Here is a 24098-nt window from a genome sequence, read left to right on the forward strand (position 1 = left end):
AACCAGCCACTTCTTTGTGCTTCAGACTCCAGTCTTTCCTCTGAAAAGGCTTCCAGTCACCAGCCTTCAAACATTACACACTTTAAGATTTCCACACCAACCATTCACCAGCATCAGCCTCCACATCTGTGGATCCCTTCCAGCAGCAAAGCCAGGCAGTTTTTAAAGGGACGGCCAGGCTGATACCAGTAGGCTACTTAAAGTTGGGTGACACAATCCATCCATCCATTATCTATACACCGCTTAATCCTCACTAGGGTCGCGGGGGGGGGCTGGAGCCTATCCCAGCTGACTTGGGTGAAGGCAGGGGACACCCTAGACAGGTCGCCAGTCTGTCGCAGGGCTACATACAAAGACAAACAAGCACTCTCACATTCACACCTACGGGCAATTTAGAATAATCAATTAACCTCAGCATATTTTTGGACTGTGGGAGGAAGCCGGAGTACCTGGAGAAAACCCACGCATGCACAGGGAGAACATGCAAACTGGGTGACACAATTTCTTCTTTATTTCTTTCTTTGTTTTCTCAAGCAAATCCCTGTGGGATAGATCAATTTTCTGGTCACTCCCTCCTATCATTTTCTTATGCAGGCAGACTGGCAAGCAGCCATGTAGAAATGAGAACACAGTATAATAAGCTTTTAGATGTGATCTTCCATTGATTAAAAATCTAGATGATCAGGGTATGTTTTTACTGTAGCTAAAAATCAAAAGGTATATACAATTTAAGTTACAGAAGATAAGTGCACATAAGACGTGTCAAAAGCGGTTTGTACCAGTTGTTTCCAGAGCTCTTCAGAGTGGTTTTCATTCTTACATGGCTCCACCTCCAGTTTCCTCCCCTAGTTCACACTTTCATCACAAAGACTGTTTTGTAATAATGCTTCTGAAGCTGTGCAACTGACTGTGTTCTGCATTTGAATCCACCACAGCTGTTAAATATAACAGTGTCTCTGAGTCCTACTGTTTTATTTTGTATCATAATATGATTTAATCACCTGGATTTTGTGTTTCCCTTTACACAAAGACGCTTGCATCATAAATTGATGCCAAAAAGGGGAATAAAGACCACAGAGCAATACAACATATAGAACATTGTGGTTTGTTAGCTTAAAAAAATATGAATAGTTGTTCTATTAACATATTCCAGAGCAAATGACTGCAGTCTGTGTTCACTGCTACTAAACTGTGTGGATTTTAACATCTGGTTTCTGGCCTTCACTTGAAAAACAAGTTGCAAAAACGTAGCAAAAGATTTGTTGATCATTTCTTTGAACAGACCTTCCTATCACTATTATTATTATTATTATTATCATTAGTGGCATTGCTTGCATTGACACCAACTTAAAGAGGGCCCAGTAGCTCTCTCTCATTCTTTCCTCTTTGTTTTGTTCAAAGAACTGATATTTCGACCTAAACTTACCTGCCTTTACACATAGCTTCCTCTTGGCGAATCAGGAGATGGTTAAAGTTCCCTCCCTCTTACCTGTCAGATCCTTCCTTTTTTTCACTTATCAGTAGAACCTGTGTGTCTCTCTCAGCAGACAGTCGGAGCTAAATGCACTAATTATGTCAGCTGTGTTGAAAACGAGCCTCCAGCCAGTGAGCTTAACTGCGTTCAGCTTCTGTTAGTTTGTGTTTTTGCTCCTCTAGTTCTGGAATATATTGTTTGATTAGACTGAATTTACTTTAAAAAGGGGAGTGGATATGCTGGTCAACATTTCTAAGACTCACATTTTGATCAGCTTTGTGTTTCTTCTCATCCTTTCGGGGTAAGTTTTTTTTTTTTTGTTGTTTTTTTTCTTTACTTGTTGCCCATCTTGATCGCACTGAAACTTATTATTCCAGGGAATAAAAGCTAGAATTGTTAAACAGAAAACATTATGTAGCTAGATAAATAGAGACTAACTTACTGTAGGATTAATTAGGAAGGCAGTAACAGGTTAACAGAAGCATGTGTTTGGTGAGTCCTGCTTTTCTCATGTTAGGCAACTTGGTTCTGGCACCTTTTACGCACAGCGCAGCATGAAGCAGCTAAAATGTTCTCTGCTGGTGTTGTTACTGTTGCTCCTTTTCTTTCAACCTGTGATTTATTCAGTGAAAGAATATATGTTAAAGCTAAATGTAACCAAGTAGCTAACTTGAGTCGCAAAATCTCTGTGAATAAATAACTATCCAACACAGGACATGAGCAGAAGTCTCTTTAGTGACAGTCTGGGGACTCCCACCTCCTCTCTCAGTCAGTCTGTCTGTTAAACAGGAATAAACTGTAATATTTCTGAGGGTGTAAAGTATTGATGCGGATGGCGTCGACGCCAAAGGACATTTAGTGCATCTTTGAGCCAGTGGATTTGGTTTGGAGCGATGTAAAATGACAAAGGCAGCACCAGATTAACAACTTTGATTGCTAAAATTGCAAATAATTCTTAATGACAGTGATATACATTATCAAAAGAAGGTAAGCACATTTCCAGAACATATAGTTTTTATAGTCAATTAGACTAGATTACAGTAAACTACAAGAGACAAAATGCAGCACTAAAATCAATTACTATACAATGGAATATACAGAGATTTGACAAAATTGCTAGAGTTTTTTTATTTCTAAATGTAAAATACCACTCATGGGGATGTGACTTACTGATTTTGACTTGCAGTGCTCATAGTCCAGCTAATAAAAAGTGCCTGCTATCATTGTTGAGGGGCAGTTATCCAGTACCAGTTGACTTTGCCATGAGCCACTAAAAAAAGTGAGTGAGAAATGTCGGGGGGAAAAAATTGTAAAAATATGTATGTTACTTTCATAGAGATAATTGTTGGGGAAAATACTATCATTATGACATTGAGGAGCATGACAGTCATTTTGTAATGTGTATGAGACAACATAAGAGATGGACAGTGAAGGACCAGGGTAGCAACCTTTTACATGTGAAATAGATTATCAAAGTTTCGATGCAAACCAGGTGTGCTTTCATGTCTTTCTTTGAAATGCAAGAAAGGTGTAAAGACTAATTTATCTGTTGGACATGACTTGCAAAACAAGGAAAGTCCCCATGGGGTCTGGTTGCCAACTGTGGTTGTCGCAGTGCACTGTGACATCACCATTTTAAGTGTGTGGAAATAAACCAGACACTGGTTGCGGTTGAGCAGAGGTGAAGAACGATGTTTAAGGTAGAGCTCAGTGGAGGGACAAATGAACAAGTTGCAGCCATCTGAGAGCTGACAGGAGCAAAGAAAGGAGCAATTTTACACCAATGACAGAAACAAATGGCAGTGACAAATGAAAGCTCAGAAACGGAGGTTGCAACATCTTTGTCACAACAGGGGAGGGATATCCTCAGTGAGTTGAAGTGAGGAGTGAGTGAGGTGAGGGAAGACAGGGAGAACAAGAAGAGATAGTATAAGCAAGAGAGATCACAACCGGCCATCTTTTAAAACGGGCTCTTTATTAAAACGCCTGCTATGACTGGAAAGGGAAGAAAAAAGAGAAGGCGGATTGTTGTATCATTATTGGGACCCAACCTCCCTCTGATGGATTATTCTACCTGTGATGATTATACCACACACTAAATTATATAAAACTCTGCACCATTGAAAAGTGCCACCACAAACTGTATCTCCATCAAAAGTGAATGAGCTCTCAGGACAGCGACCACACCCACGGCTGGAGGTAATGGCAGCTACAGCACAAGAAACACAAAGAGAGACAGGATTACAACTCTAAGCAACCTGAAATGAACTGTACAGTTAACAATGTCAAAGTTTTGTGTGAGATGCCTTTTTAGATCCACATATAACTTTCTTCTTCAGCACAGCGATCCCCCTCTAATATAATCTCGGTCCAGCTTCAAACATCCTCTTTCAAGGCGTTGTTGATTGCTTTATCTTCAGCTTCCCAAACTCTGCTGAATAGGGATCTTTCAGTTGTTCTTCTGATCTCTGCAGATCACTTAACAAGGCCCATAGCTACACTCCTACATCTACAGGCGGCTGCCATGTGACTCCTTTATCACATACACCTTGAATCTGAACTTTTTCCCTATAGCAGCTATAAAGTTGCCCATATAGTTCGGTTTTCCTCTAGTGTTATTTCTGTTTACTCCATGAGATTTTCAGTTGTGGCGTACTCAGTAACTGGTTAAAGTCTCTCCTGACATGACATTTTTATACGCTGCCCTGTAAATGATAAAGTCAACTTCCATAACTGTCAATGGGCAGTTTCACAGTCAATGCTTTGTTTGCTTGGCTCATCACAGCTGACGTTTCTGCTGAAACAAATTTGGCTTCCTGTTTCTCGCAAGCCAAGCAGGACTCAGCTTTACATAGGCAAAATTACACTGACCAACAATTCACTGATTGAGCTGATCTGAACTGCACACCAGGTGTGCAGTGTCATGACTGTGTTGTGCACAGTTGTGATGCTATCTGTCGACAGATAAACAGAATGACATACAAGCAATTGCGAGGGAAAAAAGCATAATTATGGCTGCAAGGGCACCAGGAAAATTTTTTAAAGGTGGTTGACCTTTCAAAAAATGTCTTCAAAAACTTTCAAAAATGACAATAATATTATTTTTAGCTGACCTAAAAACAGTTAAACAGTGTAATTTTATGGTTACACATTGTAAAAGAACAAAATACTATTTGTAATAATAATAATAATATTAATAATTTTTTTTTGGATGTGAATATTACATCAAAATGCATGGACATTTTTTTCAGTCAGCATGTAAATGAATAATAATGATAATATTATTTGTGTAAAAAAAAATTCTGTAAAATAACAGTTTAAAATGTATTTAGCGTAACTGAATTCTTAATATGCATCATTTGTCTTTCAAACAACAACAAATATCTGTAAAGTAATAATGTTTCCGATTTAAATACAATAAAAAGTAGTGTAATTTTATAGTTCAGCATGAAAAAGGAACAAATTCATACTTGTAAAACATTGTCTACTGTGTTGGACACTGCAGGAAAAACTAGTTAAAAATATCTTTGTTGTTCTCACAACAATAACCGTCTGCAGTTACAGTTTGCCATGTGACACACAACACAGACTCACAAGGTGAAAACAATGACAGCTTCACTATCATGGTTGGTAATTATTACACTGTTCACAAAACATTAAACTTCATGGAAACTGAGCAGAGGCACTTGACGTTTTAGTCTCAGTGCTCTAATCATCCCCGCATGACATTTGTAATCCCAGTACACACTATCTGTCAGCACCAAACATCAGACACACAAAGACCAACATATTAGGACACCAGATGACCCTAAACTATAAAGATGAAGATCTTTTGGTATGTTTCTTGTCTCTAACACAGTATAAACTGAGCTTAAATTAATGTCAATAAAAATAAATCAGGGGCTTAATTTCCATGTAGTAAAGAAAAATCCTCTAAATTATGCCTTGCATGCATGTAAGTGTTTATATTAATGCTGTAATCAAATCTGTAAATACACACACACACAAAAAATGTTTTTTGCAGAAAAAAATACCATTTAGACATGTAGGAGCAAAGGGGGAATAGACAATTCAACAAAAATCTTTCAGACAAAATACAAATCATGAAAAAATGCATGACTTTATGTAGTTAGTGATCTTGAAATGTGAGCACATGTACATTTAACAACTGTTGACTTTGGGTGTGAATCATCTGTCAGGATTCATGCATGAGAACATTGCTCCTTTCTACAAACATGCTGGCTGTTCTCAGATCACAAAGAGGACCTTATAGACCTGTTGATGTTTAACTACATTTAATTTTGGACCTCGTTTACAAGGTTCTTTGGAAGTTTTATGTTCACATCAAAAGACCCAGCATGCAGTGGAGCGTCACCATTCCTTACAGCTGACAAATCCTTAACATGTTTGACTTTGCCTGAGGCTTTATTGACCCTTTTGACAAGGACCCAACAGTTGCTTCAGAAACACTTCAAAGTGTAGTAGACTTTATTTTAAATGAATAAAATTGGCCTTTTTCTCCATCAACCAACACTCAATAACACATGTGAAAATGTCTTTATGTGGGATTTCCCTAAGAGATCAGGTTTCCTCCCACAGTCCAAAGAGCAGGTTAGTTAGGTAGGTTAATTGGTGAATAGGAATTGGCTCAGTGAAGGTAATTCAAGAACCTCAGATTCAGACCACGGGTCGGCTCCTCTGATAAATTTAGGAAAATGTGGAAATTGTTGGGAGGAAATCTTCAACTCCTCGCCTTTCCAAATGCATCTCCAAATGGATTAAGTCTTTGTAGCTCATCACAGTCCGATAGGTCTTGGGGGTTTGTGCATCTGCTCGTGTGTATCTGTGTTTGTCTTTTTCTTCACTGTTTTCTACTTCAATTGTTGTGTGGCTTTCCTTTATGTTCCAACAAAGCCAAAAAAAAAAAGGTTTGAAAATGTTTAGAAGAAACCAGGTTGAACTTATGAATGGATACTGAAGAGCAGGTTTACCATATTTTTATTTTAATGGAAATAAATCATTTTGAGAAACATTCAGCTGAACTCTATCTTTGCCAGAAATATGAACGACAATGAAATATGATATGACTATGCTGAACTCTCTTCTCCAAAATCACACAAACTCATTTTTAATATACATTGTAAAAAAAAATCTGTAATTTTATAGAATTTTAGCTTTTTTTGAAAAAATCTGACTTTTGAGCTGCAGAAAGATATTGATAAAATCACACACAAATGAACAGGGAACCTACGTGTCCAATGTAAAATAAGATTAAAAACACAGCTATCAAATTTACATTTTAACAATGTTACAAACCATTTGCAAATTGATTAGAATTTCAGGCATTCTTATTTAATAGGTAAAACTGTTCAAGTTTAAAATCAGAAATATATTTCTAAAATTAGATGCATTTAGTGCCAGTTAACAGCAAATAGAGGCAAAGCTTCTGTAATTTTACATATGTTACGAAATGAGAGATATCCTTTATAATTACAGCTGTATCACATGAAAAATATTGAATGAATGGGTTTTCATCAGTGTGTAATATCTATATACACAATACAGTTTAATCATAAATATGTCTGTATGTAGGTAGATGGCAAAGAACCAGAATATTATTTTATTTGAATTCTTTGCTCAACAAAAATACATATTGTTTGTGTACAATAAAACATTATTCTTACATTTAAGTATGCTTATAACACTTTGCGGCATAAGTGTGTATGTGGTGAACTGTGAAACTGTCTGTGTGTTTTTGCAGGGCCATCTATACCTACCTTGAAAATATCACCATACCATTCAGGTAAGAACAGCTGAGATTTCTACAGCAAAGAGTTAGAATTTAATAAAACAAACACCTACCAGTTATTGTCAAACTAAATTTAAAGTATTCTGTATCTTGTCACTACCCAACCATTCCAGGACTTTTAATTTTTTTAAAAAAAGTGTCCATTCTATTAATTTAGTCTTGTCATATACTTAAATATATATTGTGTGTTTCTCCTTTAAGTTTCTGCCAGCCGTGTCATGAAAACTCTGAGCCAGTTGTGGATGAAGTAGAAAAGCGTGTAGAGACGAAACATTGTCCACACATGGGAGTTGGAAACCTGAAAATGAAAGCTGGGTGAGCATCCACTTTTCCTTTGACCAACAGAGAGGAACAGCTGGTTGAAAGAGAGCTGTCCTTTCATATTTTAGAAGATTAACATAGTTCACATCTTCAGCCTGTTGTGAAATTCACTGCCTGTCCAAAAAAAAAGTGCACTAATATTTTGTTGGACTGCCTTTAGCTTGGAGTATGGCACACATTCACTGTGGCATCATTTTGATAAGCTTCTGCAATGTCACAGCATTTATTTCTGTCCTGAGTTGGATTCATTTTCCATCAAGATCTTGTATTGATGATGGGAGAGTTGGATGTTGTGCAAAGTCTTCTCCAGCACATCCCAAAGATTCTCAAAGGCTGAGGCCTGGACTCTGTGGAGGCCAGTCCATGTGTGAAAATGATGTCTAATGCTCCCTGATCCACTTATTGGCAATGTGACATCGATGAATCCTGGCATCATCATCTTGGAAAATGCCCGTGCCATCAGGAAAACTCCATTGATGGAAAGACCTGGTCATTCAGTATATTCAGGTAGTCAGCTGACCTCATTCTTTGGGAACATAACGTTGCTGAACCTGACCAACCCCAGATCATAACCCTAACCCCCACAGGATTGTAGCCACTAGACAGGATGAGTGCATCACTTCATCCGCCTCGCTTCTGACTGTGATGCACCCATCGATTGGAACAGGGTAAATCTGAACTCATCAGATCAGACCACATGACCTTTCATTGCTCCAGAGTTCAATTTTTATGCTCCATAGTAAATTGAAGCCGTTTTTTTCTCATTCAGCCTCACTGATCAGTGGTTTTATTAGAGCTACACAGCTGTTTAGTGTCAATCCTTTGAGTTCCCATCGCATTGTGTGGGTGGGAATGTTCTTACTTTCACTATTAAACATAGCCGTGAGCTCTACTGTTTGATTTCTTATATTTCACCAAACATTAGGTTAGATCACAATCATCGGAGGGTTTTTCCAACTACATTTGTTCTTCGAAAATGATGGTTCACCACTGCCATTCCAGGTTTTAATAATGCGTTGGACGGTTCTTAACCTAATTTTAGTAGTTTCAGACATCTCCTTAGTTGTTTTCTTTGCTTGATGCAGGCTAATAATTTGACCCGTCAGACAGATTAACATCTTTTCCATGACCACAGGATGTCTTCCAACATGGCCATTTAAGAAATGAGAAGCTCCTCACTGCATCAGGTAGGGTTGAATAAGTTGTTGCCCGCTGAAACATACTCGTCACTGCAGCAATTATCCAACAGAAGATCTTACCTATTTGTTTAGTTAAATCCAGGTCGTGACTTTTTTTGGTCAGGCAGTGTATTTGCACAGTGTTGTTATCAGATAGTCCTTTATTTCTCCCCACATGCCAGGGTAAATTCACATTGTTACAGCAGCTTATGTATCAATAAACATAATAATAGTAATACAATAATAATAAAATAGTAGTAATAATATTTACAGTATGTAAAGGGATGAGAAATGAGAATGAAATAGTACAGTATTGACACACTGTAAACAATACAATATAAAGTGGCTTGAAAAAATACATTTAAAAAGTGCAAAGATGTAGCAGGGCAAGAATTGGTGTGCAAATTTTATGGTTTGGGGTGGTAATGATATGAGTCCAGGTTATGTTAACATCAGCCAGTGATGCTGATGTTGTAAAGTCTTACAGCAGATGGGATGAAGGACCTGTGATAGCGTTCCTTCTTGCAGGGTGGATGTCTCAGTCTGCTGCTGAAGGAGCTGCTTAAAGACCCCACAGTGTCATGCAGTGGGTGAGAGGGATTGTCCATGATGGATGTGAGCTTTGCCAACATCCTCCTCTCACCCACCTCCTCTATGGAGTCCAGGGAACAGTCCAGGACAGAACCTCCTCCTGACCTTCTGTTTAGTCTCTTTCTGTCCCTTTCAGTGCTCCCTGCTCCCCAGCAGGCCACTGCATAGAAGATAGCAGACGCTACCACAGAGTCATAAAATGTCCTGAGCAGAGTCCTGCACACTCCAAAGGACCTCAGTCTCCTCAGCAGGTGGAGACGACTTTGGCCCTTCTTGTACAGGACCTCTGTATTGTGTGTCCAATCCAGTTTATTGTTGAGGTGAACACCCAGGTATTTGTATGTGTCTACCATCTCAATGTCCAAAACCCTGGATGTTCACCAGTGCAGTCTGAGGTGTCCTCCTCCTGCAGAAGTTGATGATCATCTCCTTCGTCTTACTGGCGTTGAGCAAAGTCAGAAATGACCGTCCTGTAGTCCCACTCATCCCCCTCAGATACACACCTGACAATGGCTGTATCATCGGAGAACTTCTGGAGGTGGCAGCTCCCAGACTTATAATGGAAGTCCGACGTGTACAGGGTAAAGAGAAAGGGGGAGAGCACTGTCCCCTGTGGACCTCCATGCTGCTGACTACCACATCAGACACACAGTCCTGAAGCCTCACGTACTGTGGTCTGTTGGTGAGGTAGTCGATGGTCCAAGCAGCCAGGTGACAGTCTACTCCCGCTCCTTCAAGCTTCACCCTGAGCAGAGAAGGCTGGATGGTGTTGAAAGCAATGGAGAAGTCAAAGAACATGACCCTCACAGTGCTGCTGGGTTTCTCCAGGTGAGTCAGTGATCTGTGCAGCAGGTAGACGACTGCATCATCCACTCCAATGTTCGGTTGGTAAGCAAACTGCAGTGGATCCAGATGTGGGCTCACCTGGGGACGGAGGTTCCTGAGGACGATCCTCTCCATGGTCTTCATCAGATGAGAATGAGGGCCACAGGTCTGAAGTGGCTGGGCTCCCTGGGGTTCCTGGTCTTAGAGACAGGAACCAGGCAGGAAGTCTTCCATAACACAGGAACCCTCTCCAGACTCAGGCTCAGCTTAAAGGTGTGCAGCAGCACCTGACAGAGCTGCTCTGCTCAGTCTCTAAGGAGTCTGAAGCTGATTCCATCAGGACCTGCAGCCTTTCTGGTCTTGATTTTTTTTAAGCTCACTTCTCATCTGATCAGCTGTTATGGAGAGGCCGGGGGTGGTGGAGGAGGGTGGTAGGAGGAGGGGTGATGGTGGTGGTGTTGGTGGTATAGAGCTGAGGTGTGAAGAAGGAGCTGGTGGTCGGTGCTTTGATGAGAGGGAGGAGGAGTGGGAGCAGAGTCAAATCTGTTCAAGAATGTCATGTTATGCATGTCTCCTACTTGTTTATCATCATTACAGTTTTGCTCAGGGCCCTGAGCTATGTGTGCTCATCTGACACTCCTAATTCTTGGGAATTACAAGGGTGCAGCACCACAATTTCTTTTATATTGACATTGTTTCCTTTCTGAATTATAGTAATGGTTTTGTTATTGACAACTGTTGTTATTGTATTCATTGTTTTACTCCATGTTTTCTTACTGTTCTCTTTGTGTACTGCATTTGTCCTGTATGCAACCTCCTATGAATCTCCTCTTTTGAATAATCTGATCCTTGCTCTTCTTTTCCAGACTGTCTTATCCTCAGCCAAGCACAATGATAGGGTAAGCTGTTAAAAACACTCATATCCACTGTGCAATAGTGACTCTTACCTCTTCACAATTACAAGATTTAAATACAATCTTGTGGTTTAGAACACCTCCTGATGGTGCTCTTGTGACAGTTTCAAAGGAAAAGCACATCTTTGATTGGCCATAAACTGAAATACTGAGATGAAAGATACTAAAATTCTGAGGAGAAACTCACGTGATGAGTGAACATTTTGTTATGGTGTCATGTGACCTCCAGACCAGAGCCACCCAATGTTCAAACTAAATCTGTAACCATAGTACTGGAGATGAGGCCCTGCTATTTTATTTATTTTTTTGTGAATTATTCATTTTAATCACAGTGAACGTGTTCCAACCAAACAATTCCACTTGTCACGATCTTGAGGAAACATCAAAGCATCATACTTCTCTCAGCCACCTACAACAACTGTGACTAGCTTAAAGAAACACAAACAAGTCCAACAGAGACACACCTGATGATCAGACTGCAGGCAGGAAGATACTGAACCAATTTCAAACTAGCACTGTAGCAGGGCTACAAAATAAAATAATCATTAATCACAATCATGATTTTAGCTTCTCACCAAATACGAAGAGGACTGACTGCAGTCTTTAAATTTTAAAAATGCACTCTGCTCTTAAAAGACGTCACACTTTATTATCAAAGATGATGACCATGGGGGATTTTTTAAAAAAAGATCATATTCTACATGTGCAAAAAGTTCAATGCAAAAATGCTTCTCAAAAGAGCATTTCCTTTTTCAGTAACAAAAGACAAAATTAATTTCTTCCGTGTCTCTGTCAGTTTGTGCCTCCCTGATGTCTAAAACAAGCCGTTTAACCGTTATGCATTCCTCAACCACAGCTGAGGAAAGAGGAGGTAGAGAAGGAGAAGTCCAACTGAGACACACCTGATGATCAGACTGCAGGCAGGAACATACTGAACCGATGAGTCAATTACAAAGGTTAGCGCTGTAGCAGGGCTACAAAATGAAATAATCATTGATCACTGTAGGGTTGTGATGGTAGTAAATCTCTACAAAGTGGATGAACCAAACAGTATCAAAGGGCAAAGCATGATGAAACCATAAAGAGCAGCCAACCAGCAATGAGTTTTTCTTCCAGAGCTCCAGATTTTACTTATTTTCTCATACAAAAAAAATACACAACTCAGTGATTGACTGCCATTATACTTTTGTACTTTTTCTTTTGGAGCTGCAGTAACGGTGAACTTTCCCCACTGTGGGATCAATAAAGTTTATCTTTATCCTTACTTTGAATGTAATGAGTACATAAAATAATCCAAAACCAACACTAAAAAGACATTTGATGAAGGAAAAAGTTCACATGGGCTGAATATTGACAGAAAGAGACTAAACAGACTGGTCAGGAGGGCTGGTTCTGTAGAGGAGGTGGGTGAGAGGAGGATGTTGTCAAAGCTCACATCCATCATGGACAATCCCTCTCACCCACTGCATGACACTGTGGGGTCTTTAAGCAGCTGCTTCAGCAGCAGACTGAGACATCCACCCTGCAAGAAGGAACGCTATCACAGGTCCTTCATTCCATCTGCTATAAGACATTACAACATCAGCATCACTGGCTGATGTTAACATAAACTGGACTCATATCATTACCACCCCAAACCATAAAATTTGCACACCAATTCTTGCACTGCACACCTTTGCACTTTTAAACTTTATTTTTATTTTTTCTGTAAAGCCACTTTATCCTCATCTCTCACCCTTGTATATATTGTAAATATTAATACTATTGTTCTATTATTATTTTATTCTTATCACTATGTCTACTGTTACATAAGCTGCTGTAACAATGTAAATTTCCCCTGGCGTGTGGAGAAATAAAGAACTTTATCTTATCTTATCTTATCTTATAATAGAAAGTAGGCATGGCATCGCATACAGGTTCAGGAATTACAGTGGTAAAATCTAATAAAATTGTTAACTACAACTTCCATCATTCTTTTACCCTTTACAAAAACAAACGTATTGTAAAATTGGATGCTCTGTTACTGTAATCAGCTTTGTGTTCAATTTCTTTTTTTTTTGCATTATTGTGGTTAATGTTAAGAGAATTGTTGGAAGCTGAAGAATTAGAAGGAAAATTAAACAAATTGTTACAGAATACAAAATCTCAGAAACTATCCTAATTGTACTAATAATCACTGTATATCTACATGCAATTTTTTTTCTATTGTTTTGGAGGCCAATCTATGACAATGACGGTATATTGAGCTCCTGCCTCTGTAAACTGGATTGTATGATCATAGCTAAACAAAAGCTGTCATAAATGTATCTATACATACAGTTTGAATGCTGTAAGCTCTATTTTGAATTTCTTTGTTTTCCTCAGACGCACTGATGTGAACTCTGTGACAAACTGGAATGCTCCTCTGGTTTGGGAGGGAACCTTTGATCCAGTGGTGATTGATGACATTTATAGGAGGATGAACCCAAGAGTTGCTGTGGTGGTTCTTGCTGTTGGCAAGTAGGTACATAGGATATTCTCACAGGATGTTGTTGGGATGAGGTTTCATCTCACCCACTGTAAAACGCTTGGCATGAATTCTCTGTGTATTATTACATATTTTGTCTTTCATACTAGCTGATAAACTTTCTGCCTTGTTTCTTTCCATCCGACCAGATACACTCGTTTCCTGAAGGGTTTCCTTGAATCGGGTGAAAAGTACTTTCTTGTTGGTTTAAGGGTCACGTACTATATCTTCACAGACAATGAACAGGATGTTCCCAACGTAAGTTGTTTGTTGATAAGTTTAAAATACAGCTGAACATAGGACCATTTAACAAGACTAACCACAAATTCAGTCTTTCTGGTCTGTTTGTACAGCAGTTCTTCTAAAGTTGTGTCTTTCATTGTTTCAGGAAGGTTGGTCAGTCTAGCTCCATCGTTACATTACTTTCAGTGCTCCACTGTCCATTAGTGTGTGGAAGCAGATTGTTGTCCAAAGTTGCTTCCATTTATTTAACAGTACGAGCTAGTTGAGACATCGAAGTGGCAACAGGGAGGTTAGTTTTAAAAGTAATGGAACACCTAAAACAGTATTATTAAATTACTTGGTCACACCTCTGTACTGTTCAGTATCTCTCAACTGCCCCTGGGAGATGACAGAAAACGCCCATTATGAAATTGAGAAAGAACTTTACAGAGAAACTCCGGAAGAAATAAATGGAAACAATGCAAACCGCAATGAATTTTTATTCCCTGCATCTATGGGTCACATTCCAGACAGCTGTTTTGTGTCTGAAATAATGCTATTCAACAGCACAGACTGAACTTTCCCACATGCATTAAGTGCTTCAGGGATTAAATGACAGCTGAGGAATTCTGGACTTCAAATTTATTTCAAAAGACATTGAATCACTCTTTTCTGATGACCTCAATCATTTTGTCCTTCTTACCGTCGTTGAATGTTTCTTGATGACGTTTGCAATGTAAATGTCTTATTTTTATTTGATTGTTCAGGTTACACTGAGTGAAGGCCGGAAGATTACAATTCTCCCCGTCCCTAGTGCCAAACGCTGGCAGGACGTAGTACTCAGCAAGATGAAATGGGCAACCGTCACGATTGACAAACAAGTGAGGAGTGAAACACATGAAATGGTCCACACAGAACAACAAAAGCAAATGCTTCAAACATCTGGTTAAAACTGAGCAGTGAGGATTGTAAAGCATCAAGCACTGTAGTCTGCATGCACGATTACTACCAAGAATGAGTTCCATCAACCACTTCTCTGAAATATTATGTCTTCATCATGTATTAAACTTACAACACATCTGTCATGTTTTCAGATCCGTAATGAGGCCGATTATCTTTTCATGATGGACGTCGACAGCGTCTTCCACAACCGTTTTGGAGCAGAGAGTCTCAGTCAGATGTCTGCTGTCCTTCACCGTGGCTACTACAAGGTTTCACTCTTTCCTGCGTCACATTCATCTCAAGTTCATGAACCTTTTTTTTTAAAAAAATCTTAATAATAGTGTAATCTGGTGTGTATTTTTTCATTATATTGCCTCATTTTATTATCAACTACAATACTTTCTGCCAGCACAAGTGTCAGCTAAACTCTCTGCTCATTTTAGAAATGATTATTTTATTTTCTGTATTTTCTCAGAATATAAACAGGGATGGGTTTCCATATGAGCGTCGTCCTGAGTCCAAAGCCTATATTCCTGCTGGTGAAGGAGACTACTACTACACTGCAGCTGTGTGGGGTGGATACCTGGAGGACATGTACAGGCTCGTCAAGTAAGCAGAATCATGTGATCTTCTAGGTTATTTTCATGCTCTTTCTGATGTGAACACAAAATACAGTGAAAAGTGAAAGATGGCCATACCACAGGCATTTAGATACTGCGTATTTTTAAAAACCCTAGTCACTGCTATTGTCCTTTTTTCCTTTTAAAAATGTCTTTTCGCATAGTGTCTTGTCTCAGTTCTACTGCATGTCTTATCTTGCCAGATACTGTTATGAGCAGTCGGAGGAAGATGCAAAGAACAACATTGAAGCAGTGTGGCAGGAAGAGAGTCACCTGAACAAGTACAGAGTTACAATTCATTTCCTTATTTTGCCGTTTTCTTTTTGCTCCTGACACTTTATCTTCAGCAAATCACAGTCAGAATGCACATATCTGCTTATCTCTCTGTTGTGCAGGTACTTTCTGTACAACAAACCAGCTAAGGTGCTGTCTCCAGAATACCTGTGGTCAGACTATGATGCACCTGGATCAGACATTAAGCTCATCAGGATCTCTCAGTTGGTGAAGGACTATGCTGAAGTGCGACCCAATGGCGGACATTGATGTTACATCAATGATATTAAAGAAGTAAAACCATTTTAGTAATAATAAAAATTAGACTATATGTACGGATTGCTTTCTAGATTGGGTATTTTTCATACTGAAAGGTATAAAACTGTTCTCTGCAGACATTTATGATTAACTTTGTGGCCAGCATTCACTACAAACTAAAATATTTAAAATCAACATAGACTACATGTGCTTGTTTTAATGCATGGCCATATAAAAATGAGTAATTCTGTTTGGATGGTAGATGCCAGCCTCAGACCTCATTGGGTTAATGATTTAATAGGGGAAAATTGATTTGCATGCATTGGTAGAAATCATGTATTAAAAAATGAAAGATAATCACTGTCTGACTTGATTTTGTTGTAAGCAATTATTGTACTGCACCAGCATTACAATGCTTAGAACAGAGGAAATTTTATGTTCTTTTTTTGTTGTTGTTGCTGTTTTTATTGTTGTTTTGTTGTTCTTCAACTCTGCCAAATTTGTTCTGTGTTTATACAGAGATCTGTATACTTTGTACAACCTGTCACTTGTTTTTTTCTCTTTTTTTCTGAAAAGTACAAAACAGAGGGTCTGGATTTTTATGGTAAACACTATCACTTTCAATTTATTGCTTCAAGATGTACACATAAGGTCACACATTCCCCCTTGTGTTGTGTAAGTGCACCTACATTCGCTGGATACACTTTATTAGCAGCAGATGTTTTGACTTATCACAGCAGGAACAGCTCAAGCGGAATTAACAACACTGATGATGACTCCGTGTCCCACTGAGCCATGGCAGTGAAAAATCATGCACAACAGTGGGATGTAACCATCATGATTGCGCTTTTTCTGCTGTCAGTCAAAATCTCCTCAGTTACTCATTTTCCACAATGACAGAAAGTGTGGTGTAAACGTGTAGATGTATATTTTTAACGACTATTGATGAGAAAGAGAAGAATTCAAACTGCATGTTATTTAAACTTTAGAATGAGCAGAGAAGAATGGGTTTGAACTCACTTGACTTGCACTAAGTACACTGTTTTTGTATCAATATTGCTTTGTGGTACATGAAAAAAGTTTAAATCAACTCCTGTACTTTTGTGTCTCCTTACATCCACTGACCTGATGTCTTTATGCACATCACAACTGTTGTTTTTGATCAGCAGCTTTTCATTAGAAACATGGGCAGTTTTCCTCATAGTTATTTTAATGACCTCAATCTAATTTATTTGCTTCCTACAGTAGTTGGGTCATTCCAGAACTGGAGGACATTTGGGCTTCAAAATTTTTGAAAAATAAAGCTTCTCTTTTACAATTTTCTGCTACATATTCATCAATAGTATGTAATAAAACATCAAAGACTTGATAAGCCCAGCTTACACATCAATAGTACCATTTTTATTACATGTTTTATTTGTTATTTGCTAACCCTACTCTCGTCACAATAGCAGGGTTGCAAATCCATACTAATGTTTTTCTCAGCTGCAGAATCTAGCTGTTTAGATAACTGTTACTGCTGACCAAGATGACTAATTTACTTATGTAAAGAAAAAAGTTAAAAGAATTTGTCTTATCCTCATAATATGCATAATAGGGTTGCATGAGGTAGATTGAGACATTAAATCAAGGCTGACAATGTTATAAAAATATGAAAAATATAAGAGAGGACATAGCTTTGCTCTGCCCATGCTTTTGAAAAACTGATGATGTCAATTCCAGCGTATCATGTGATTCACAGTTTTCTTCTTCTTCTACAAGCTAAAATGTTTATGCTAACAGGGTTGCATACATGTTGTGGGACACACGTTCTATGCATGATAATTATTATTTAAAATATTATGTTGATTAATATTTTTTCCCAAAATAACAAGAGGCATCAATGAAAAAATAATTCCAAAAAAGGGAGATTTAAATTTCATTTTAATTCAAAATTCAATTTGGTCATCAGTGAGGTGAGAGAAGAGAAAATGGCATTTTGGGGGGTATTCCAGATTTATTTGGTATTTTAAAAAATATTTTTAAACATTCTTTTCTCCTAGTTTTTTTAGGTTTTGGTCTCAGGACAAATAAATTTACACAACAACTGCATTTTTGAGTATTTTGAACTTGGACTATTTGAATTTTGATGCGTGGGCAGTGAAATGCCCTGTGATTCTGGACTGACCCAGCTAATCTTACCTTTTTCTTTGGTATATAATCTATTTACTTTCCACAAACCAGGCATCGGGCGTCGCGTCGCGTCTTTACGACAGTGTCGTAAAGCGCCAATGTTGTGGTCGGAAATTTGACCAGTTGTCCTCTGAGCTGATCTTTCAGTCGCCCTTCAATCAACAGAGACAGAGCTCTTCTTGACTGGAACGGACACTGGCCTAAGATTAAACCATGGCAGGCGCTATTGCACGGAAAGGCTTTGACTACCTGAAGAGCAAAGAATTCAGGGATTATTTGACGAGGTATGCGTTAGAAACAGCTCCGCGTCTCTATTAGCATGGATGCTAACGGAGCGAGTTGGCAATCGACAGCTAGTTAAGTAGCATTACATCATGTTCTGCAGCAACAGCCTGCATTTACTATCCTGTTCTGTCCAACCAACGTCTTAATGACATTTTCGACCATGTCAAACAACTGTTGCCCCCGTCTTTGTTCCTTTGGCTTTTTTTCCCCGTACTTGTACGTTGCTGCTTTTCAAGGACAAGTGTGTTTACTATAATAGCATTGAGCTACTTTGTCTGTTCAGGTCATTAGATAGGCTGTAATTTCAGAGAGGACTTACATATTATACATACTAATAGATAAAATACTTCCTTTACTTTATTATATGTTTTTTGTCGTTCTAGAAACATACCTGACACCATGGCAAATGTAGAAAGTGGGTCATAACCTGTTTAATAGGCTGACGGCTACTTTGCCACCAGTGTTGAATCTTACTTCAGAGCCAATGTTAAGCAGACAAAACTACCTTTTTTACTTTTTGTCAAGACATTGGTTAATGTGTACACGATGCCCTGGGGATGTTTACACTGGCCACAGATTAACCACGTCTAAAATTTAGAGTAAAGGCGAAATTATGACATAGTAGTGGACGAGGTCATCTTTGTTTGTATTTGTCACAATTGCACAACATTGTTATCGCTGTGTTGTTTTCTGAGGAGCTTTGACGGTAATGTCTTGATTGAACAATGAAAAGGCAAACAAATGCGCTGTAGATGTTGGTAATGCACACAAAATGATGTCCTGTATAGTCTGTCTACAAAGTGTTAGAGAAAGAAAACGTTATGTCATTAGAACTTTTGCTGCAATATATATTATGATGATTTAATATGATTTTAAAAATAAAGGAGTTTTCACTAGATGTGCTCAACAGGTTTATTTGGAAAGAGGATTTTGAAAAGGAATGAATCTGCACAGTAAATAAAAAAAAAATCAATACATTTTTAGCCTTTTGAAACATTTTTGACACTGGCAAATGTTGCAAAAATAGTTTATTGCTTTTGTTGGCATCCAGATCTTACTTTTTGCTCATCATTTGAATCCAAAGCTTTGTGGTCCTAATTTAATTGATCAAACAAGTATTTTGTATTGCCTTGTGTAATGACAACAATGGCAAGACACTCCTCATAGAGAACCTGTTTTTTGGTCAACATCATCCTTTCTGCTGCCAAAATATTTGCATACATCTAACACTGTGTTTCTTTCTGATACCAAATCTTTGTTTTCTCTGTTTCTTTCCTGTTCCTTGCATACTTTGCAGTGCACATGTGGTGACTGTATAATTCAATGTCTTTCAAATGAAATTGTGAGAAAATCTATGTATCTAAAACCCCCTAAATTGGATTAAATTGTGTTCTGTCAGACACATAGAGTAATCATGGAAAATCTGAACCATACAAGTTTTCGTTTTGCATCAAGCAGTTACAATAAGTTGTCGCATGATATATTTGCGTTATTTCACATTGCACTTCCTGCCATGTTGATGCTGAAACAGTATATTGTGGATTCTTTGCCTTAGGCTCAATCTCTGTTTACCTTTGGCTCAAAGCTCTTTTTGGTGCCATGTTTTGTGACTGTACACACACCAGTTTGTGTTACTAATGTTGTGGCTGCCAGCTCACTGTCCAGAGACTATAATGCTATGTCATTCATTATACTCTAATTTAAATAAAACTTAACTTCATTTCTGTATTTTTTCTCTTCTATGTGGCACCGAAATAATCCCCTCAAACATTCAACAGCACGGTGAGTCCTCATCCTTTTTGTCAGTATACCTGTTGCTATTGGTCTCTCTTCTCATTTGTGATTCCCTGTAGTTTTATCTGAACCTTACTGTATTTGACAATTTGCACTGCACATATAGTCATTGCTATAAATTTGAGTGTATCATTTTCTAATCGTCACTGTCATATTTGTATCTTGTGTATTTTGACACCATTGTTTTTTATTACGTGAATCACAGTACACATTTTACCAGTAAGTATATGTTTCCTTTCTACTGCATAAACAGCTAATGATAAATGTCGAAACTATGATTTGTCACTTTTGCAGCATTTCTGGGGTCCTGTAGCAAATTGGGGTCTTCCCATAGCTGCCATCACAGATATGAAGAAGAGCCCTGAAATCATCAGTGGGAGGATGACCTTCGGTAAGACATACAGACACATGTACACAAATGTCCATATGCAATGTACATACAATACTTGAATGCTTTTCTCGTCAACATTATTGGAGTCCCAGCTGTAGTTTGTAAAGTTGCTTAGACACAGGAAAAAAGCATAGCTGTAATTCTTGTTACTCATTTTGAATGTTCCTTATAAATGTCACTTTTTCATGTCATGTTCTCAATGAGAGGCCTTTACTTTGACCTGGCAGAAGAGTTTGAACTGACCATAGGTTCTGTTTTGTAGTCTTGGTTGTGTGCAGTTGTAGAGAAGAGGAATACTGTCTGTATTGGATTCAGGACTTACCTTAAGAATAGTTGATCTGTAATATTTCAGATTTAGATGCTTAATATAAAATTTTGTACTATTAAAAACTTAAGATTTTGGGGACACCCCTGTAGCTAAACTGGTTGAGTGGGTGACCCATAAACAGGGCCTATAGTCCCCGACGCAGCAGCCATGTGTTTGAGTCCAACCCACGGCCATTTGTTGCATGTTTTTCCCCCACTCTTCTCCTCACGTTTCCTGTCTCTCTCTACACTGTGCACTATAATAAAGGCTAAAAAGGCAAGGAAAAAAAAAAAAAAGAACTTCTGACTTTGGGCAGGGGGAGTCTAGGTGACGTGATTATATTAAATTTTAGATTTATAGTATGGAGTGTTAAGCATAAGGTGGTTTTTAAAATGACAATGCTGTAATAAACCTAGGCTCATATGTTGTTTCCCTCCTATTAGCTCTGTGCTGTTACTCGCTGGTCTTCATGAGGTTCGCCTACAAAGTGCAGCCACGCAACTGGCTATTGTTTGCTTGCCACTTGACCAACGAGTCAGCACAACTTGTTCAGGCCAGTCGTCTCATCAAACACAAGTGAGAAATGGTTTACTTTTCATTTTATTTGTTGTCATTGCACACAGATCATGTGTCATGAAATGCTGTGGGGGCAAGGCATGAGTGCTATGTTGTTTTCTAAGCCAGTCCACAGTTATGGACCATCAAACTTAAGAGAACTTTTGAGTTATGTTGTTTGCGTTTTCAAAACAGGTTTGTGATGACAGTTTAAACTAAAAATACTGTCTTTCTGATGTTTTTTTTAACCTAGTTTTAAGTTTTGCCACTATGACTTTTGAAGCTAAGATGAAAAGCAATATTAGCAAAGTAAAACTCTTTCCTTCAACCCTTAATATGAGCCTTATGATAGTAAGATCTATTGAATCATGGAATAGAAAAGACCTCTAATGCACCCTGACTGTTTCTCAGTTTTTTCAGCATGGAGAAGAAGGGGGAATCTTAGTGGCAGAGTGAAGCAGATGCAGACTGCAGAGTGGCACCGTGCTGCTTCAACGGACACCTAAACCAGGACATCAGAACTCATGCATCTAAACATTGTATGTAATTAGTGAAAAAGCAGCACGTACAGCAGTTATTTAACATGATGTTGTCATGATTGATCACCCTGATGAAGTTTTAGTCACTTTACTACACAGACAGAAAAAAAGATGATGCTTTCCTCCTAGAATTAAGGTCAACTTCTTATTTTTAGATTTTTGCAATATTGATCATGACACACAATGATACACTCAGCTAAGCAGACTGACAGATGTCTTGCACACAGCATCCAGTGGCTTTTGCACACTTTCAGACTTGGCTAAAGCAATCATTATTTGTTAATCATCTCATTTCAGGTCATTGGCATCAATGTATTTCTTACAATGTAACTCGCTTAGGAATTTAAGTAATTTTGTAGAGAACTGTGGTTGAGGTCAGGTTGTGCAAATATGTCCACACTGTAGCCGAATATCAGTAAACATGCAGACTTTCAGTCATTAACCTTAAACAAAGAGAACGCACAGGGTTAACCTGTCAGTCTGCTGTACCCTGGAGCAAGATATACTGTAAAATGTGTGTTTGAGTGTGTTTTAGGATCCAGTTTGGCAGAGTTTTAAACAGTATCATAAATTAAATTCAATCAAATGTTGAATTACACAAAGTACATTTTGACATCTTGTCATGTGGTGAAACTGCCTGTGGTCTGAATCACTATAATTATATTTCACGCTGGGACTGTTGAGGTTATTTTGAATGACTAAGGAAGACAAACTGCTTCTGTCAGTGCTGACCAAACATGTACTGTGTGCTGTTGTAAAATATCATTCACATTAATTTATTGTCATTGTATAATCCAACTTATTTCACCTCATTAACATTTGGATTCTCTGGGTTTGTTAAAATGAACTGGCTTTAATACACTTGATTTCTTTGCCAAGATTTTTTATTTTTTTTTAAATCATGAAACTCAGCTACGCACCTGCAATTTTCACATGATCCTTGCTTGTCTTAGAGTCAAATTCCATGGTCATTGTGAGGGATCAGGTGACAGGTACACTGTCGGGTATTTTACTATAGCAATGTCGCAAAGGACACTGCTCTGTATTTACACAACATTAAATTCTCAACCTAATGGGATTGTAAAATGAACACTGTACACACATTTTCAATGAAATTTGAAGGCACAAATTAACTTGCCTGCAAATTAATTGTTATTTTACACAATTAATTAGGCCTTGTATGAAAATGGTTGCTGAGAGATAAGTGCATTTAATGTGTTTTTTTTCACTGTCATTTACTGCATAAGGAGTCACCACTCAGTGTTGCCTTTAGATCCTTTTGTTAAATAATTCACATTTTGCTTCACTAGGATTATGCACAGTTTAGTACAAATATGCATGCATAGCGGTTATTATAGTGAGTGAGTCTTTCAGGATTTTAAATAAGATAGGGTGAACTTTACTGATTCCTCACAAGGAATTCTCATAAAGCAGACTCCAGGAGAAAATGAAGATTAACAGTAAGACAAGAAAACAAAAAGTAGAACAGAAATGTTAATAGACTATGTGCACCTTTTACATGTACAGATATGATGGATAATCTTACCCATATTGTAGGACATTCACAGTGTGTAGAGTTGTACATGAAAGTTAGAAAAATACACTGCCTGTCCAAAAATGAAGTCACCACTTGGATTTAACTAAGAAAATAGGTAAGAGCCTTCTGTGGTGGTCATGGAAAGGATGTTTATCTGTTTCAGAAGGGTCAAATTACTGGCCTGCACCAAGGAAAGAAAACAACTAAGGAGATCGCTGAGACTACTAAAATCAGGTTTAGAGCCATCCAAAACATTATTAAAGCCTGAAGGATAGTGGTGAACCATCAGCTTTGAGGAACGAATGTGGTCAGAACAAACTCTTAGATGATCATGGGTAATCAACAGTAGAACTCACAGCGATGTTTAATAGTGAAAGTAAAAGTATTTCCACACACATAATGCAAAGGGAACTCAAAGGATTGGGACTAAACAGCTGTGTAGCTCTAAGAAAACCACTGATCAGTGAGGCTAAATGAGAAAAAAAAAGGCTTCAATTTGCTATGGAGCATAAAGATTGGACTCTGAAGCAATGAAAGGTCATGTGGTCTGATGAGTCCAGATTTACCCTGTTCCAATCAACGGGC

The 24098-nt window shown here is 38.2% G+C and overlaps 2 protein-coding genes across 4 annotated transcripts; both read left to right on the forward strand.

The window, feature by feature from the left end:
- Positions 1-1525: 1525 nt before the first annotated feature.
- Positions 1526-17019, forward strand: LOC111576208 (globoside alpha-1,3-N-acetylgalactosaminyltransferase 1-like). 3 transcript variants are annotated; one of them, XM_055009051.1, is made up of 11 exons: positions 1526-1775; positions 7236-7277; positions 7485-7598; positions 11065-11097; positions 13477-13611; positions 13768-13876; positions 14608-14721; positions 14935-15051; positions 15258-15391; positions 15606-15683; positions 15798-17019. In XM_055009051.1, the coding sequence occupies exons 1-11, from the start codon at positions 1711-1713 to the stop codon at positions 15943-15945; spliced, it is 1089 nt and encodes a 362-aa protein (XP_054865026.1). In that variant the 5' UTR covers positions 1526-1710; the 3' UTR covers positions 15946-17019. The 3 variants fall into 3 exon arrangements, with proteins under 3 accessions (XP_054865026.1, XP_054865029.1, XP_054865033.1); XM_055009054.1 differs by lacking the exon at positions 11065-11097; XM_055009058.1 differs by lacking the exons at positions 1526-1775; positions 7236-7277; positions 7485-7598 and adding an exon at positions 9311-10201.
- A 1178-nt stretch (positions 17020-18197) lies between these two features.
- Positions 18198-22842, forward strand: mpc1 (mitochondrial pyruvate carrier 1). The gene is made up of 5 exons (XM_023281756.3): positions 18198-18389; positions 20169-20172; positions 20479-20575; positions 21326-21458; positions 21849-22842. The coding sequence occupies exons 1-5, from the start codon at positions 18319-18321 to the stop codon at positions 21880-21882; spliced, it is 339 nt and encodes a 112-aa protein (XP_023137524.1). The 5' UTR covers positions 18198-18318; the 3' UTR covers positions 21883-22842.
- The last annotated feature ends 1256 nt before the right edge of the window (positions 22843-24098 follow it).

This window comes from Amphiprion ocellaris, chromosome 1 (genome assembly GCF_022539595.1).
Source record: "Amphiprion ocellaris isolate individual 3 ecotype Okinawa chromosome 1, ASM2253959v1, whole genome shotgun sequence".
Taxonomy (NCBI): domain Eukaryota; kingdom Metazoa; phylum Chordata; class Actinopteri; family Pomacentridae; genus Amphiprion; species Amphiprion ocellaris.